Source organism: Leptonychotes weddellii, chromosome 10 (genome assembly GCF_054177405.1).
Source record: "Leptonychotes weddellii isolate Sample4059 chromosome 10, ASM5417740v2, whole genome shotgun sequence".
NCBI classification, from domain to species: domain Eukaryota; kingdom Metazoa; phylum Chordata; class Mammalia; order Carnivora; family Phocidae; genus Leptonychotes; species Leptonychotes weddellii.
In genome coordinates this window covers 113,037,569-113,056,625 of record NC_138378.1, presented here as the reverse complement: position 1 = coordinate 113,056,625, position 19,057 = coordinate 113,037,569, and the positions used below count along the sequence as shown (strand labels likewise).

The 19,057-nt window shown below is 37.0% G+C and overlaps 1 protein-coding gene across 5 annotated transcripts in view; it reads right to left on the bottom strand.

Annotated features, from left to right (window-relative positions):
- Positions 1-19,057, bottom strand: part of NBAS (NBAS subunit of NRZ tethering complex) — a 310,311-nt gene that overhangs the window by 239,495 nt on the left and 51,759 nt on the right. For all 5 annotated transcript variants that reach the window (XM_081797179.1, XM_081797175.1, XM_081797176.1 and 2 more), the window contains 2 exons: positions 16,269-16,337; positions 4,225-4,353 (listed from right to left, as the gene is read on the bottom strand). In XM_081797179.1, the coding sequence (XP_081653305.1) occupies positions 4,225-4,353; positions 16,269-16,337 (198 nt within the window). The remainder of the gene's footprint in view (positions 1-4,224; positions 4,354-16,268; positions 16,338-19,057) is intronic.

Here is a 19,057-nt window from a genome sequence, read left to right as displayed (position 1 = left end):
TCACATAAACTGCATGGACTCTCTCCCTTGTTTTCCGTTAATATCATCGCTAGTGCCTAACTGGCCCGGACAAAAGTCAGCAGCTCTCAACATAAGGGCTACAGAGGATATGCTGAAAGAAAGGCTTAACCTATGAGGTCGGAGAACCTGAGCCCAACCGGAATCTTGAGTCTAACATGCAGTGATAAAAGTTTACTTCTTTTAGCACTAGTCCCATCTATTAAAATACGAAAATGCTTGTCACTTTCTAGGACTGCAGTGAAGTAACTGAAATAGGTGACAATCACCTAGGGTGGACAGCCAAACCTTACTATACAAATGCTACTTACTCCCAAAGATCCTTCCCCCCAACTCCACCAACTGGATTGTGTGTCCTTCCCCTGAGCTTATCTTTTCATAATAGTAACATGTTCCTTTATTGATTTGTTTATAATCTCCCTTGCAAGACTATGAACATCTTAAGGGCAAGCACTGGGACTTCACTGCATTTTCTACTCTGAAACTTGGTAAAGATTCAGTAAATAGTTGAACTCTATTATTTTATGATTATTATTATGAATATAGTTAACAGCTTACTCTTTATAGAACTGTTACATACAAGCTTTACAGCACTTACCATAGTGCACTAGATTTCAATGACTCCCTTCATACAGTAATATCCAAACCAAAAATGTCCAATCCAAGGTGATGAACTCCCAGGATATAGGTGAAAGACTCAAGCAAAGTAGAGTTGTTCAAACTCTTTTCGCTGAACAGAGTTACCACCCTCACATAATCTCTCCGCACATCATAAGTACTGTATCTATCTATTGTAAACTTAAGGATTTACCAGTGAGAAGCTATGTCAATTATTTACTCCAGTTCTTGGCAGTACACAATAACTGGGGCTCAAGAGTCCAACACATCCAAGAAGGCTGAAGAAATCTGTGTTACATTCACTGAGAAAAAGGATTTAACTCTATTCTTTTAAAGGTCAAATAAATAAAGCCTAATTTAAAAAATCAAATAAATGTTTTTTCCACCCTTTTAAAAATGTATTTATGTTCCCACAGGGTCATGGATAGAGCATGTACATCACAGTCAGAGAGAGATGAAACCAAATCTCAACTCTACTGCTTACTTGACTTGCTAAGTAAACCTGGGACAAAATAAGTGCTCAATAAATAATAATAGAGGTTATTATTACAGCAAATTTTGCAGAAGCTACAAGAATACTGTCTACATGAACCATGATCTTACTGAGCTACATAAGCCGAAATGAGTGTATCAAAAGAAACCAGACTGTTCTTCTTGTGAAAATGATGAAGCCTCATACGAGTTTGTTTATCATGGAATAAAGTTTCAGAAAGAATAGTAGAAAGGGTTGGACAAAAGCAGGGAGAAGGGAGAGGAAAGTTCAGGAAGCAAGTGTGAAACAGCATCATGATCAGATGAGAAGAGACGACAGGTAAACAAATCAGTTTGCATTTTGACCATAATCCTAGAATTTTAAAGAAAAGATTAGATGAAATTAAATTCTTTGTGTTTTCAACTTTGGGCAAAATTTCTTCTCAGACCAAAATGAGCAGGGGTCTCGGAGCACAAAATCTATTCTATTTAGCCACAGTCTTTCCATGTGCTGAGCTACAGCAAGAAAACAGAGGGGTTGGCAGCCACCAGCCCAGGATGGGATGAAATCTGGAATGAGGTGGTGTGCTGAGCAGCAGTAGAAATACCAATAAAGATAGGATTAGGTTTAATAATTCTCACTAAGCCACTGTTCCCTCAGCAAAGGAATCTACCACCTGCAAAATGTCCATGGTAATGGCAACCGGGTCCCTGGTTTTCAGTTTTGTGAGCCCTCAAACCTGTTTTTTTCTCTAGTTTGCTTAGGCATTCAAGGGAATTTATAGCAACCCAATCTGAAAAGACAGATATATTATCCTAAAAGTTGGTCAGTTTGTAATAAAAGATATAACAAGTTACATCAATAGATGGTCTCTATAGACTGGGGGCTGCTAAAACAGAGCTAGAAGAGGTAAGATGGAAGCTCACTGTAGTACAACAGAAAGATTCCTCTATAGCAATCCCTGACAAACTACCCTTCTAAATTCTCAATGTAGAGGGACGCCTGGGTGGCTCAGTCATTAAGCATCTGCCTTTGGCTCGGGTCATGATCCCAGGGTCCTCGAATCAAGCCCCACATCCGGCTCCCTGCTCAGCAGGAAGCCTGCTCCTCCCTCTCTCACTCCCCCTGCTTGTATTCCCTCTCTTGCTGTCTCTCTCTGTTAAATAAATAAATAAAATCTTTAAAAAAATAAAAATAAAACAAACTCTCAAGGTAGAGTTCAAAAGAGTCTCCCTGGGACAATACCGGAGACCAACTTCTGGCACGAACTCATCTCTTTACACCATAAACCTCTTCCTCCCTTCCTACCCCATGACTTTTCTGATGGCATTTTCCAAATTACTGAGATATTTAGAGTTAGTTATTCAAGATTTTTAAACAATTTTTAACTCTTTTAATAGAATCGTTATAAAAATCTAATGAATAACATTAATGAGCTAAAGAGTAGTTAATTAAAATGATATTGATTGGCAACTAATGACAAAATAATGTCTAACCAGTTAAAAAGTTGAATATATGCCAATAAGGACTACAATAAATTCAATTTATCCTTGCAGGTAAAGAAGGATATCCAGAATTTCAGTAAACGTAAGAGCATACTAATGATTTTTGCCTAAATAGCCTCTGCACTACACACATATGCCATTCTGGAATACTAACAAAATGAAATACTAAGTGTGCCCTGAACTTCATCAGTATTTCTATTAGGTGAATGAAATAATTCAAGAAAATTAGTAAATTCAAAAAAAATTTGCCCAAATGTAAAATTTCACACATATAATAGAACAGGGTATTCCCAACTTTATCACTATACATCAATAACCATGACAAATACATGGTACCTTTTGGATCAATAATCCAGTATGCATAGCTATATTTGTTACACAAATGGTTTTAGAGTTGATCCACTCCACTTCTAGAAGGAAGATATAAATCAAGCTAGCTATAAATTCCAAGGAGAGAGAGAGAGAATGTTCCTTGTATTGAGCTACTGAGTTGAAGACTGAGGAGCGCCTCTTCTATTTAGAACAAATCTAGATCCAGTGAGATAGAATGCAGTAGACATGTGGAAACCAAATTACATTCAAGGTGAGTAGGAACTAGAGGGAAAACAATCTTCCCAAACTTGTGTATAAAAACAAAAAATTGAAGAATAGTGAAAACAAATTTAAGTCTGTGAAAAGTGTAAGAAAATACAGAGCCAGTTTCTCTTTCCCTCTGCTATTCTGGGAATAACCAAACACCCTTTGATTTTCAAAATTCTTTTAATAGCTCAGTTTAACTGATGAAATGACATTAAAAAGAATTCTGAAAAAAGACATCAACCCATTCAGACCATTCAGGGCATAGGCTCCAATCCGGGAATCACAAAACCATCCACCAAAGCTGGTGACGAGATATTCTTATGGCAAAGGGGTATGGGGAAGTATAAACCTTAAGTGCTGAAATGCTAAATAGTAATCAGAGGAGTAAAAGACCTAGAACATAAGTTGTATCAAACTGGGAAGATTTTTCTTTAAATCTTCACTCTATCACAATACACAGCCCATCATGATTTTAGATTATAACAGATATTGAATCTGTTGCTAAACAACTGAAACTGTTCATTCTTACAACCTGTCATTTCAAGACACTAAAAAATTAACAGACTGTATCTTCACTATCTACCTTTTGAGTGAAGAGAAGATAACTCCCTTCAAGTCTTAAGCCTTAAATAAACCCAATATTATATGAGTGTTGCAAGATGTGGGAAGAATTGTAACCCTTTTAGAATATTGACCCTTGGAAGCCATCATATTAGTTGACTGTTGCTACAAAATTAATATCTCCATTCTGTATTTTTATAATGAGAAAAAGAAAAGAGGAGAGGTTGGTGGACAGAGTACACTCCGTATAGAGTATATTGCACTACCAATTAAAGTCAGTACACAGTGCTACTCTACTCTAAATTTATCCTACTATATTGATAATATTCTAATATAACTAAAGCTTTCACATGATATGAATAAATAATAGCTATGTGCTACAGTAAAATATCAACCAAATGAAATTAGTATTGTCAGTACTCACCCTTAAGCGAGACTCATTCTTAGAATAATAATAATCAAGAGACATACCTGCTCATTTTGATTCCATTCCCCTTGCTGCTTCAGAGATGGAATGGCCCAGATGCTTAGTTTCCCTGAGAAGTGAATGGCAGCAAGGAGGGTCCCATCTGGAGAAAGGCTCATCTTAAAGATGCCATCCTATACAGTAATTATATTACATTAATGTCAGATCAAGGAACTTGTAGCTGAATAGAAGTAACCTCCAGAATTTAATAACACTCTTCAGAGGGTGCGATGTCATAAATTATCTCTCATAATTAAGGGTTCCAACAACTTTATAACATTATAATGTGCTCCAGCATAAAGAAACAGGGCTCTTACCCTTCAGAAGTTGTGTTTTTTTTTTTTAATCTCTTTTACAGTGTTATAATTTACATATAACTGAAAACCCAAATATGTGAGCATTATAAAAATACTCTTATATCACACATCAATTACCATGAGTTCTTATTAACTTTCATGGGTTGATATTGACCAGACTGTGAGTTTCCTGAATTTGGGCTCCACATTTTTCACAAGATTCTGTATGTACACAACATCTGGAATATTCTATCAAAAACAGGCCACAAATTCATGCTGTGTGGACAAAAGGAAAGGGACAGGAGGAAGAGAGAGTTGGCAGAAAAGAGGGTCCAATGATGAAGAGAACAGAAGAAGGCAAGGGGGGACATGCACTCCTGCATTTGAGGAGCACTAGGAGTGTTTATTGTCCAGATTCCTGGTAAATCTGAGGAATCTAACTGTTGCTACAGAAAAGAGAAACTTTGTAGTGCACAGATTTCATATGGCCAACCTTAGTGTGCACAGAGTCCTACTTGTCCAAACAATCGCTCAGTCCTTTCCCAGTGAGAATACCAGGTTGCTCAGTTACCACAAGAGAAACCACACAAGCAGAAAGGTCTCCTGCCTATTGCCTAAGAAGAATCAGAAGAATCAAACACACACTGACATCTAGTGCCCATCAAGCATTTATTAAAACCAGGGTTTAAGGTAGTTTACCCACAAATAATAAAACAGACCCAAAATGAGGGCCTACAACCGTATTTGTCCTTAACATTTAGAAAACTGGCAACACAGGGCCCACCACCACCAAATGGCAATAATCAGGTGGGACTGGGTAGCATATGCACCCTTCAAAGGGTCATAAGCTTTCCAGTTAGCCAAAGCCCCCACCATTCTTGGTTACGGCCCGAAGATTAAGGCCAAGTATCAGATACAGAAGTAAAAATTAAACATGACTATACTAAAAAAAAGAAAGTATGCCTGGCTCAATTCACCACATTATCTACCATTTGGTCTCTACAGACACAAGAGTTTAAGTCCTCAGGTCTACAATGACTAAGATATATTAGCCATCAAAAACAAATAGAACTATTTCAGAAAGTGAGAAACACTGCTGGATGAGTAGACAGATGAAAAGATTAGCATACTCTAATCTCCTCACTAAGGAGTAAAATCACTTTAGCTGGATATAACACATCTAGCCCAGAATGCCAGAATTAAATGTAAGAAAGAATAAAATACAGAAGCCCGAGAAAGAGAAGCAATAAAAGCAAAAGCACTTACAGCAAGATGTTAAATACACCCCATCCCCTCCTCTGTGATGGGAAGGAGGTCAGGAGCAGAAGATGAAGAGCCTGGCATCTTCCATTCACAACTCTGGTCAATAAGCTCCATGGTTTGGTATAAGGTATGCCTCACAAGCATAGATTCTCATGAGCTAGAAGAACTCTCCCCCATCACTGAGAGTTTATAGAGAAAGAAACTGAAGACCGCAAGGGTTAAGACACTTGCTGAAGATCATTCAAGTATAGACCACAGAACCTGAGCTAGATGCATCTTCAATCCCGACCCAGGTCACTTCCACCGCACCATGATCACTGCCCTCCCCTGGGTCGTAGCCTTTCCAGGAGCCACAGGTATGCTCCTCAGGAGAAGTAATGGTCAAGTACACTTAACTGTTTTCCTCACCTACATAATTAGTCACTAGTGATCTGGATGAGCACTCCCAAGTATTACAAATGCTTCATTAACCAACTCCCCTAAAAGTGCTCTGAAAGCAAATAGGAAGTTTATGAATGTCTTTAACAAACAAAAAGTATATTGAATAATGTGAAGAATTTAACAATAGCACTGTGACCTAGAAAACACTGAATGAATATGCTAAATTATCCTTTGTTTTAATCCTTCTCCCCGCCCCCACTTCGTTTTCTTTCTAGACATTAAGCAGTAAATAACTAAAATATTACCACTTGCTTTTTAACATGGTGGGTTCTTAAATCCCCTTAGTTTTATTTGATACTATGATATCCACACTGCAAACTTACCATTCCTTTTTCTAAGCATTTTGTTGTAGAAATCTGCACTTACACAGACACAAAAGTAGAAATTATAGTACAATGAATACCCAGAGACCCAACAACCAGCTTATAAACAAGTATCAACACTCTACATTCGTTTCATGATTCCTTCCCAAGTCACTACAATATTCTCGGGAATTTTTTTTTCCCCCGAAGTGTTTTAAAGCAGATCCACGTACTGAATGGAGCACTGGGTGTTATACGCAAACAATGAATCATGGAACACCACATCAAAAAACTAATGATGTAATGTATGGTGATTAACATAACATAAAAAAAAAAAAAGCAGATCCCAGACATGAGCTGTATATACATTAAGTATACATTTCTTTAAAGTCCCAAGTTATCTGTTTAAGTCTCATATATACCCACAGTGAGAAGATACGGTTACCAACAGCAATTGAATTACAGCCAGTCAGCAATAGACAAGTCACCTATGTTACTTTAGAAACAAGGTGTTCTCCTTGTGAAATAAAAACTCCTCTTTTATTTGTAGAAACATTTCTGAGTGTCTATAGCACACAGAGTATTTCTGGCTCGGGGAATAATTTATTATCCTGACAGTAACTGTTACACAAGATCTAAAGCCACAGTTAGAAAATCCAGGCTAAATTCTGTGAACAGAGTCTGCCGTATTTAGAAGTCTGAGTGCTTCTTGGTCGGCCAGAGAGAGAATTTCAGCGTGTGTGCTCTGGAAATAAGAGGAAATGGCTTTTCAATCAACTGCACATCACAATAAAAGTAAACCTCAAACCTTCAAACTGTAATTCCTTATACTGCATTAAGATTTCTCAGCATAAGTGAATAATAATCTTTGTCTCATCTTCTCTATCTGAATTAAGTAGCTCCAAAAGCAATAAAATTTAGCCGTAATTTTCACTTCACTTAAAATGTGTCTGAATTTTTTATATTCCTCAAATATGAATGTCATGTTTATTTTAATCATTACAACAGCTGGAATGTTGGTCAAGAATATATATCTTGGCAGTGAAAAGCAGAAAGCTTTTTCTCTGAGAGCAGGAACAAGACAAGAAAGCCCATTCTTGCCAGTTTTATTCAACATAGTACTGGAAATTCTAGCCAGAGCAATTAGGCAAGAAAATAAATAAAAAGCACACAAACTGGAAAGGAAGAAGTAAAACAGTCTCTTTACAGATGACATAGTATTATATACAAAAAACCTTAAAGACTCCACCAGAGAGCTGTCAGAATAAACAAATTCAATAAAGCTGTAGGATACAAGAATCAACATACAAAAACCACTTGCATTCCTATACACTAACAGTGAACGATCAGAAAGAGAAATTAAGAAAACAATCCCAGTTATACTAGCATCAAAAAGAATAAAATACTTAGGAATAAATGTAACCAAGGAGGGGAGAGCTCTGTACAAGAAAAGCTATAAAACACTGATCAAAGAAATTGAACACAAATAAATGGAAAGACAGTCCATGTTTTGGATTGAAAGAATACTGTTAAAATGTCCATAGTGTCCAAAGTGATTTATAGGTTCAATGCAATTCTTACCAAAATTCAAATGGCATTTGCCACAGAATTAGAAAAAATAAGCCTAAAATTTGTATGGTACCCTAAAAGACCCTAAGTCCCCAAGCAGCCAAAGCAATCTTGAGAAAGAACAAAGCTGTAGGTATCACACTTTCTGATTTCAAACTACTGTTACAAAGCTATAGTAATCAAAATACTACTGCATTGGCATAAAAACAGGCACAAAGATCAATGGAACAGAACAGAGAGCCCAGAAATAAACCCATGCATAGGCAGTCAACTAATTTACAACAAAGGAGCCAATAACACACAGTGGGGAAAGGATACTCTTTCAATAAACGGTATTGGAAAAACCGGATAACCACTGGACCCCTAATGTATACCATATACTAAAATCTACTCTAACTGGATGAAAGTCTTGAGCTTAAGACCTGAAACCCTAAAACTCTTATAAGAAAACAGGGGATAAGCTCCGTGACTGGTCTTGGCAATGATTTTGTTTGGATTTGACACCAAGAGCAAAGTCAAAAAGAGCAAAAATAAACAAACAGGTCTACATCAAATTAAAAACATCTGCACAGCAAAGACAACCTATGAAATAGGAAAAAATATTTACAAATCACATATCTGATAAAAAGTTAATATCCAAAATACACAAGGGACTCCAACAACTCAATAGCAAAAAACTCCAAATAACCCAACTTAAAACTGGAAAAAACATCTGAATAGACATTTTTTCCAAAAAAGACATACAAATGGCCAACAGGTACATGAAAAGGTGTACAACTAATCACCAGGGAAAGGCAAATCAAAACTACAATGAGGTATCACCTCACACATGTTAGGATGGCTATCATCAAAAAGAAAAGAGTACAAATGCTGGTGAGAATGTGGAGACAGACAGACAGACACACACACACACACACACACACGAGTATCATTTGGCCTTAAAAAAAGAAGGAAATCCTGTCATTTGTGACAACATGGATGAACCTGGGGGGCATTATGCTCAGTGAAATATGCCAAACACAGACAAATACTGCATGATATCACTTATATGTATTATATGTAATCTTAAAAAAAAAATCAAACTCCTAGAAACAAATAGTAGGAAACTAGTTGCCTACCAAAGACTGGGGGAGTGAAGGAAGTATGGAGAGGTTGGTAAAGGGGTAGAAACTTCCAGTTATAAGATGAAGTTCTGAAGATCTAATGTATAAGATGATGACTACACTTGGGCGCCTGGGTGGCTCAGTTGGTTAAGCGACTGCCTTCGGCTCAGGTCATGATCCTGGAGTCCCGCTATCGAGTCCCACATTGGGCTCCCTGCTCAGCGGGGGGTCTGCTTCTCCCTCTGACCCTCTTCCCTTTCGTGCTCTCTGTCTCTCATTCGCTCCCAAATAAATAAATAAAATCTTTAAAAAAAAAAAAAAGATGATGACTACACTTGATAACACTGCATTACATAACTGAAACTTGCTAAGAGAGTAGGACTTAAACATTCTTACACACAGAAGAAAAAGGTAAATATGTAGGGTAGTGGATGTGTAAATTCGATGGGGGAAAATCCATTCACATTGTATACATACAGCAAATCATCACGCTCTTCCCTTTAAATATCTTACAATTATACCTTAATAAAGGTGAGGCAAACAAAACAAGAAAGAAAATGATAAATATCACTTACTACCTGCTTCAGTCTACTCTATTCCATGAGTAGCCGCTGAAAGGCAGACTCCCTAAGTAATTACTTGGTAAGTTGTTATCACTGGGTAGGCAACATAGGACAAAGTTGGTTGGCAAAGCCCATTTACATAGTGGATGGTCTTCTTCCACCAGAAATTAATCTATAGCCCTTTTAATTGACTGTATTAACAATTCTATTTACCTCCCTGTCTCAAATCTCTTCTCAAAACTTTTCAAAAGGTACTTTCCTCTTACCTCATTGAATCTCTTGTGTAGCAATGCGATACTAATACTACTGAAATTAATAATATGAACAGGATTTTAACTTCCACCTCTATTTCTCATTTATTAAACCACTAGTTCAAACATTCATTTGATCTTTTGTTAATTAAAAACACTAATTAAAGCCTTCTACTACTGGCAGCAATATTTAGAGTGGAATTGTGCCTGCTCTCAAACACTGCAATAAAACTTTTAACTGTCCTTTCTAAGAGAGTAATTCTTTTAAATGTTAAATATCAGATCTTTATACTGAGATTAGTTTAAATTGCCTTTCTTCTACTGCGTATCATCTACATAGAACAATTAAAAATGAGTGATTTCCTATTTCATTACACCTTTCAAGTGTACAAGCTATATTAAAATTAAAGTACTGAACCGTAGTGCATACACTCAAAATGTTCCAAATTACTACGTAGCCTTAAAGGTGAATTCATAAGCCCTGCTCTTCCAACATTCAACAATTATTTATTGAATAAATATACTCAATAATACAATATTACATGTCAGGCACCATTTTACACTCTGGGGAGCCAGCAGCCAGCAAAACATAAATCTCTGCCCTCAAGAAGTTCAGTAGATATTCCTGCCCACTGTGGTTTTATAAGTCTGACCCCCCCAAAAATCAATCAATCAATCAGTCATCCTCAAAAGCATGGTTAACAAACCTGGGGCAGCAGATGGGAAGCAACACTGGTGCAAAAGTATGTAGGAAAGAGAAAACCCTTGGGAAAAAAATTTTCCAAGCCAATATTCTTTATAAAAGAACATACATAGTTTTTATTATTAATATACTCTTTGAAAGATAATATTATATGCCAGACAATCAGCAGTTGGTTATTTGGAATCATATAAAGGCCATATATGAAAAGCCCACAACTAACATTGTAGTCAGTAATGAAAAACTTTTCCTCTAAGAGAGCTTTTCCTCTAAGATCAGGAACAAGACAAGGATGTCCACTCTCACTACTTTTATTCAACATACTACTGGAAGTCCTAGCCACAGCAATCAGACAAGAAATAAAAGGCATCCAAATTGGTAAGAAAGAAGTAAAAATTTTTACTATTTGCAGATGACATGATATTACATATAGAAAACCCTAAAGACTCCACAAAAATACTACTAGAACTAATAAATGAATTCAGTAAAGTCACAGGATACAAAATATACAGAAATCTGTTGCATTTCTATACACTAATAATTTCTCTTTCTGCTACTTCATTAAGGAAACAATCCTGGAGCGTCTCAGTGGCTCAGATGGTTAAGGGTCTGCCTTCAGCTCAGGTCATGATCTCCAAGTCCTGGGATCACATCCCATGTTGGGCTCCCAGCTCAGAGGGGAGTCTCCTTCTCCCTCTGCCTCTGCTTCTCCCCCTCCTTGCGCTCTCTCTCTCAAATGAATAAATAAAATCCTTGGAAGGAAGGAAGGAAGGAAGGAAGGAAGGAAGGAAGGAAGGAAGGAAGGAAGGAAGGAAGGAAGGAAACAATCCCATTTACAACTGCACCAAAAAAACAAAAACAAAAAATCTAGGAATAAACTTAACCAAGGAGGTAAAAGACCTGTACCCTGAAAACTATAAAACATCAGAGAAAAAAACAGAAGATGACACAAACAGATGGAAAGATATCCCATGCTCATGGGTTGGGAGAACCAATATTATTAAAATGTCCACACTACTGAACCCAAAGCAATCTACAGATTTAGTGTAATCCCTATCAAAATACCAACAGCATTTTTCACAGAACTAGAACAAATAATCCTAAAATTTGTATGGAACCACAAAAGACCCCAAATAACCAAAGCAACCTGAAAAAGAAAAAAACTGGAAGTATCACAATCCCAGATTTCAAGATATAACACAAAGCTATAGTAATCTAAACAGTATGGTACTGGCACAAAAACAAAACAAAAAAACACATAGATCAATGGAGGAGAATAGAGAGCCCAGAAATAAACCCATGCTTTTATGGTCAATTAACCTACAACAAAGGAGGCAAGAATATACAATGGGAGAAAAATGGTCTCTTCAACAAATGGTGCTGGGAAAACAAGACAGCTATATGCAAAAGAATGAAACTGGACACCTTTCTTACACCATACACACAAATAAACTGAAAATGGATTAAGGACTTAAATATGAGACCTGAAACCATAAAATTTCCTGAAGAAAATAGGCAGTAATCTCTTTGACATCAGCCATAGAAACATTTCTCTAGATATACTTTGGCAAGGGAAACAAAAAGAAAATTAAACTATTGGGACCACACAAAAATAAAAAGTTTTGCACAGCAAAGGAAACCATCAACAAAACAAAAAACAACCTACTGAATGGAGGAAGATATTGGCATATTTTATATCCAATAGAAGACTAATATAAAAAATAAAGAACTTAAAAAGGCACCTGGGTGGCTCAGTTGGTCAAGCGTCCAACTCTTGATTTCGGCTCAGGTCATGATCACAGGGTCATGAGATGGAGCCCTGCCTCAGGCTCCACACTTAGCACAGAGTCTTCTTCAGATTCTCTCTCCCTCCCCATCTCCCTGCTCACATGTGTGTACTCTCACTCTCTAAAAATAAATAAAATCTTTAAAAATAAAAAAAAGAAAGAATTTACACAATTCGACATCTAAAAAAAAAACAAAAAACAACTAGAAATGAACAGATCGGGGTGCCTGGGTGGCTCAGTTGGTTAAGCATCCAACTCTTGATCTCAGCTCAGATCTTGATCTCAGGGTCATGAGTTCAGGCTCTGCACTGGGCTCCATGCTAGGCATGGAGCCTACTTTAAAAAAAAAAAAAAAAGAACAAAGGACAAGAAAAGACATTTTTCCAAAAAATATATACAGATGGCCAACAGACATCTGTATATAGAAAAAGTGCTCAACATCACTAATCATCAGAGAAATACACATCAAAACCACTATGTCACCTTACACCTGTCAGAATGGCTAAAATCAAAAACAAGAAATACCAAGTGTTGGCTAGGATGTAAAGAAAAAGGAACCCTCATGCACTGTTGGTGGGAATGCAAGCTGGTGCGGCCACTATGGAAAACAGTATGGAAGTTCCTCAAAAAATTAAAAATAGAATTACCATGTGATCCAGTAAATTCCACTATTGGGTATTTACCCAAAGAAAATGAAAACACTATTTCAAAGAGATATGTGCACCCCTATGTTTATTGCAGCATTATTTATAGAAGCCAAACTATGGACCCAACCCAAGTGTCCATCCATACATGAATGGATAAAGAAGATGTGGTATATTATAAACGATGGAATATTACTCAGCTCTAAAAAGAATGAAATTCTGCCGTTTGCAACAACATGGATGAATCTAGGGGATATAATGCTAAGCGAAATAAGTCAGTCAGAGAAAGGCAAAATACTGTATGATTTCACTCATATGTGGAATTAAAAAATAAAACAAAGAAAAAAAGAGATTAAAAAAACAGACTCTTAAATACAGAGAGCAAACTGGTGGTTGCCAGAGGGGAGGTGGGGAGGCAGGAAATGGGTGAAATAGGTGAAGGGGATTAAAGAGTCCACTGATGATGAGCACGGAGTAACGGATAACAGTGCTGTATCATTATATTGTACACCTGAAATAATACAACACTGTGTGTTAACTATATTTGAATTAAAATAAAATAGGCATCATAATGCCAATAACACAAGCTTCCTGTGAGATCATGTGAAAGTACATGTAAGCTAGAAAGCATTCACAATAATAGGGAATTATTAGATAACCCATATGAGGCCTTTCAGCTCTACAGTTACAGCACAAAAAAATCTATGCCCCATAATTATTTCTGGGCTAGGAACCAACACGTACAAATAAGGTAACACATAACATTCAGATATTTACTGAAGGCATTGATTTTAGAATACTAATTTCATAACATCTTTTTAAGGATTCTGGTACAATGTGCCATTAGGATAGATCAAAACATAAGGAAATGAGTTGTTTGCTTCTCCCTTGTGCTCAATCACAGAGGATACTCTGATTAAGGAGAAAGAGCCACGTTCCATACAAGAGAACTGCCAATAGCAGGGTCAAGGCAACACACAACTGGAGTTCCCAGGTGGTAAGAAGGTTTTTTTAAAAACAGGTCTTTCTATACTGGTTGAACAGAGTCATATTTGCCTATTAATATCCCAAATCAACTAATAAACACAGTATCTAATAATTACACAGGATATAATACAAAGGAGAAGCATGAATAGCAATCCCCAAATAATTCTTGTTCTTTTTTTTTTTTTTTTTTAAAGATTTTTATTTTTTTTATTTATTTGAGACAGAGAGCATGAGAGGGAGGAGGGTCAGAGGGAGAAGCAGACTCCCTGCCGAGCAGGGAGCCCGATGCGGGACTCGATCCCGGGACTCCAGGATCATGACCTGAGCCGAAGGCAGTCGCTTAACCAACTGAGCCACCCAGGCGCCCAAATAATTCTTGTTCTAAAGATACTACAACTACACTAGTCCAAGTGAAATAAACACCGAATACAAACCACAAGCGTCTATGGATCCTGCAGCCCAGCAAACCGGAGAATCCCAGCACTGCGGACACTTCCAGAACTTTGCACATGCTGCTGCCAGCCTGGAAACATCCGGTGTTCCTCCTTTTGCATGAGGAACTCTTACTTCCAAATCAAGTATCCCCTCCAGAATGAAAGGCTCCCTCTTCTGCACCTCAATGGTACTTCATATGATGTTATAGAAGGGGTTATAAAATGTGTAATATTGTGTTGTTTCACAACCACTTCTACAACCGTCTCCCCCACTACACAGAGGGCTCCTTGAGGAAATACAACGCATTTTATTCACCTATTTATTCTCAGCTCTAACATTATGCCTGGGCTCAAATGGAGTGTTTGCTCATTGACAGAAAAAAAAAAATGAATAAACACTGAAATGACATATTTTTGTTTTATTACAGTCAACAAAATAAATTTTTTTTTAAAAAGTGAGCCCTTTAAAATTTGTTAAAGATAGTAACTTAGGAGTAGATTCTACTCCTGAAACCAACATTGCAGTGTATATTAACTAACTAGAAGTTAAATTAAAAATATGAAAAAAAAAGATAGTAATTTAAATAGTATTAAGGAGAATGGGGAAAGGACACAGGGAGAAAAAGCAAAGTAACGCTCTGGCTCTCCTGCACTAAAATGGTAATAGACCAACAGAGACAACATAGTAAATTAGAAAGAACCAAGTGCAAGGCAGAGGCCAAGTCACTTGATCTTCCATAAGTTTCTTCATCTGCAAAATGAAAACAAACTCCATGAACTGACTGAAGAGAATGCTAACTAGAAAACAGCACAAACATATGGGGATTCAACATGAAAGTGACCTTCCAGACATAAACAGTAGTGGTACTGCTTGCTTCTACAGACAAAATGCCAAACCAATCCAGAATACATGATTTAGCTGAAGTCAATGGCATAGAAAGAACTAGAACTCAAAATTTTAAATATATTAAATACAAATGAACAGAATGCTCATCTTATTTCTTACGATTTCTGTATTTTCTTATAATTTCCTTTGGGTTAGTAAAGAAATTGGAGAAACAGAAAAATGAGGTTGTTCGGTTCTCCCCAAAACAGGAAGGGTATGATCCGAGGCCTCCATGTGGGCCCAGACATTTGTGAGAGCAAGACAGAGAGAGAGTGAATAGAACCACCTCCCCCAGAGGCAGCTCCTGAGCGTCTCACTCATATCAGGATGAAGCTGACAAACATCCTTGCCCTGAATCCACGCATCTCTTACTGAGGAAAGCAGTATAACAATGGTACTTGAAGCTCAGAATCAATGTGGCTTGTTTCTTCTGGGAGCTTCAATAACCTCAGATTTTTTTTTTTTTTTTTAATTAAAACAAACTGAAAAGGATATATTGTAGACAAGGATACAAAATTCACAAGATAAAAAACTTCAGATCATATAATGATTCCAGGAGATTTCTTTGGCTTACATTCCCAGACTCAAGAGAACTAGGTTCATTCTTTACTTTTTTAAGTTTCTTTATTGAGATAATAATATATAGTAAAACAAATTTCAGTGAATAGTTCTATGAGTTTTTACTTATGTATACGCCCACATAGTGTGCAATTAAGAGCACATCCAGATGAAGATCTATAACATTCAAGGTTCATTCAATTGTCCTTTAAAGGTACTCAGGGTGAAAATATCTGAGAAGCACAAGGTTAAGCTTATGAGTTACCTGTTGTTGTCCCGGGCGACTATAAAACTTGACACTTAACATCCTTAATAATCCCAATGTCTTTGGTACCTACAAAATAAATGCACATCATACAAAGAAAAATTAATGGAATGCTTTCTCGCTGTAAAAATTCTTTTATCATGAAATGCAAATTACAGCAAACCTAGTATTTTAAGAAATAGTTGAGAAAATAGGGGTGCCTGGGTGGCTCAGTCAGTTAAATGTCTGCCTTCAGCTCAGGTCATGATCTCAGGGTCCCGAGATCAAGCCCTGTGTTGGGCTCCCTGCTAGGCAGAGAGTCTGCTTCTCCCTCTCCCTCTGCCCCTCCTCCCTGCTCCTGCACTGGCTCACTCTCTTTCTCTCTCTCTGACAAGTAAATAAAATCTTAAAAAAAAAAAAAAAAAAAAGAAAGAAATAGTTGAGAAAATCAATAGGCGTCCAAGATCTTGGTGAGACTCTATTTTTATTTGGGAAAAAAAATCCAAGTGGTAAATATGTCAACATACACCCATACTCAAATGTTTTGTTTTTTAAATACACACATAACAAATCTACTACAATCTATGCAAATTAGAAGCCACTCAAGCTCTTTTCAAATGAGGTTCTCCGGGTTATCATTTTTATCCTATCATTATTATGGAAAAGTCAAAATTTCCAGTAGAAATTTCATTCATTAAGGAATTGATCCTATACTTGAAAAAATACCAAAAAAAAAAAAAAAATCAACATTTAGAAACCAGTATTTGAAATAATATAACACAAGACTATTTATCTTTAGATTTAAGAGATACATTTAAAAAAGCAAGAGAGGAGAAAGGAATACTTCAACAAACAGAAAACAACTAGTTTTGTTGAAGATGAAGAGAATTTAGTACACTACTGAGGGGATGTAAAATGGTACAGCTGCTGGGGAAAAGTATGATTATTCCTCAAAAAGCTAAACATGAAATTACCATTTGACCCAGACATTCCATCCTCAGTACATACCCAAAAGAATCAAAAACAGGTATTCAAACAAATACTTGTACCAAACAAATATTCATAGCAATACTATTAAGTGGAAACAACTCAAATGACCACTAAAGAAAGAATGAACAAAATGTAGTATATCCACACAACGGAATACGGTGCAGCCATAAAAGGGAATGAAGCACTGATGCATGCTACAACTTGGATGAACCTCCAAAATATTATGCTAAATGAAAGAAACCAGATACAAAAGGCCACATATTGTATGATTCCATTTATATGAAACAGAATAGGTAAATCCATAGAAACAGAACAGACTAGTGGCTACCAAGAGCTGGAGGGAGGAAGAACAGGGAGTGACAACCTAATTAATAGGTATGAGGTTTCCTTTTGGGGTGATGAAAATATCCTAGAACTAGATCCTGGTGATGGTTGGTTGCACAACACCGTGAATGTACTCAATGCAAGTGAACTGTGTACTTTAAGATGGTCAATGGTTGATTTTATACTATACGAATTTTTCCTTAAGAGAAAAAGGAGTACTGTTTTGTCGAGGTTAAAAATTTTCCTACCAGAACCTCTGAGTAGCTAAAGCCATTAGTGATGACCTAGCTCCATATTTCCCAATATTTCCTCCAAAAAAAAAAAACAAGGGAAAATATGAAGTGCCTGGCTGGCTCAGTTAGTAGAGCATGCAATTCTTGGTCCAGGGTCATGAGTTCAAGCCCCAGGTTGGGTGCAGAGATTACAGGACAGACAGACAGAAAGACAGAAAAAGATAAATCTATGTGAAAACCATGCCCTCAGGCATGCCTCGGTGGCTCAGTCATTTGGGCGTCTGCATTTGGCTCAGGTCATGATCTCAGGGTCCTGGGATCGAGCCCCAACTCAGGCTCCCTGCTCTGCGGGGAGCCTGCTTCTCCCTCTCTCTCTGTCCCTCCAACTACTCGTGCTCTCTCACTCTCAAATAAATTAATAATAAAAAAAAAATCTTAAAAAAAAGTGCCCTCAGCTTAACTTGAAGACAGACGATAACCCAAACTTCAAAATGATTTTAAGTAGAAAAATAAAAATCACCAAATCCCAGGTGTCATCTCCACTGCTCCTGCCAACTCCCACCTCCCCATGACACCCACTACAAGGCCTGGTGGTGAGCAAAAGCAAACTGTAAAAATACTGCAGGGCCCAGGAAGGACAGACAAGGGAAGGTAGCAAAGGGATTTGACATCTATCTAAAAACATTATCAAAATTATAATCTAAGAAAGCTTGCCAGAAATTGAAAAAGATCTGAGTTTATACACTGAAAGAGCCAACGGGGGTACCTGAGAAAATTAACCCCAAAAAATCGACTCCAAGAAATAACCCAGGAAAGCTATTAAATTTCACACAAAGATAACAAAAATCCTCAAGGCACTCTAAACAAAATGGCCAAATAACATTTGTATGTTATTTCTATGTTTCCCTTTGTAGGGAAAATAATTTAACATAAGTGAGAATTTTCAAATTCCACAGGCAAAGCAAAGCAATAACAGAGTAGTGGCTTTTCTTTAAGTTCAATGAAAGAAATGGTAAACTAAGGATTTTATCTCCAGACACGTTTTCCTTCAAATATCCAGGCTATAGGAAAACAATTTTGAACATAAAAGAACTTAAGGAACTCTTTACCTATGAGACCTTCTTAAAACATCTACTAAAAGAGAAGCACCTGGCTGGCTTAGCCAGTAGAGCATGCAGCTCTTGATCTCGGGGTGGTGAGTTCAAGCCCCACGTTGGGTGCAGAGATTACTTAAAAATAAAATCTTAAAAAACAAACCACATC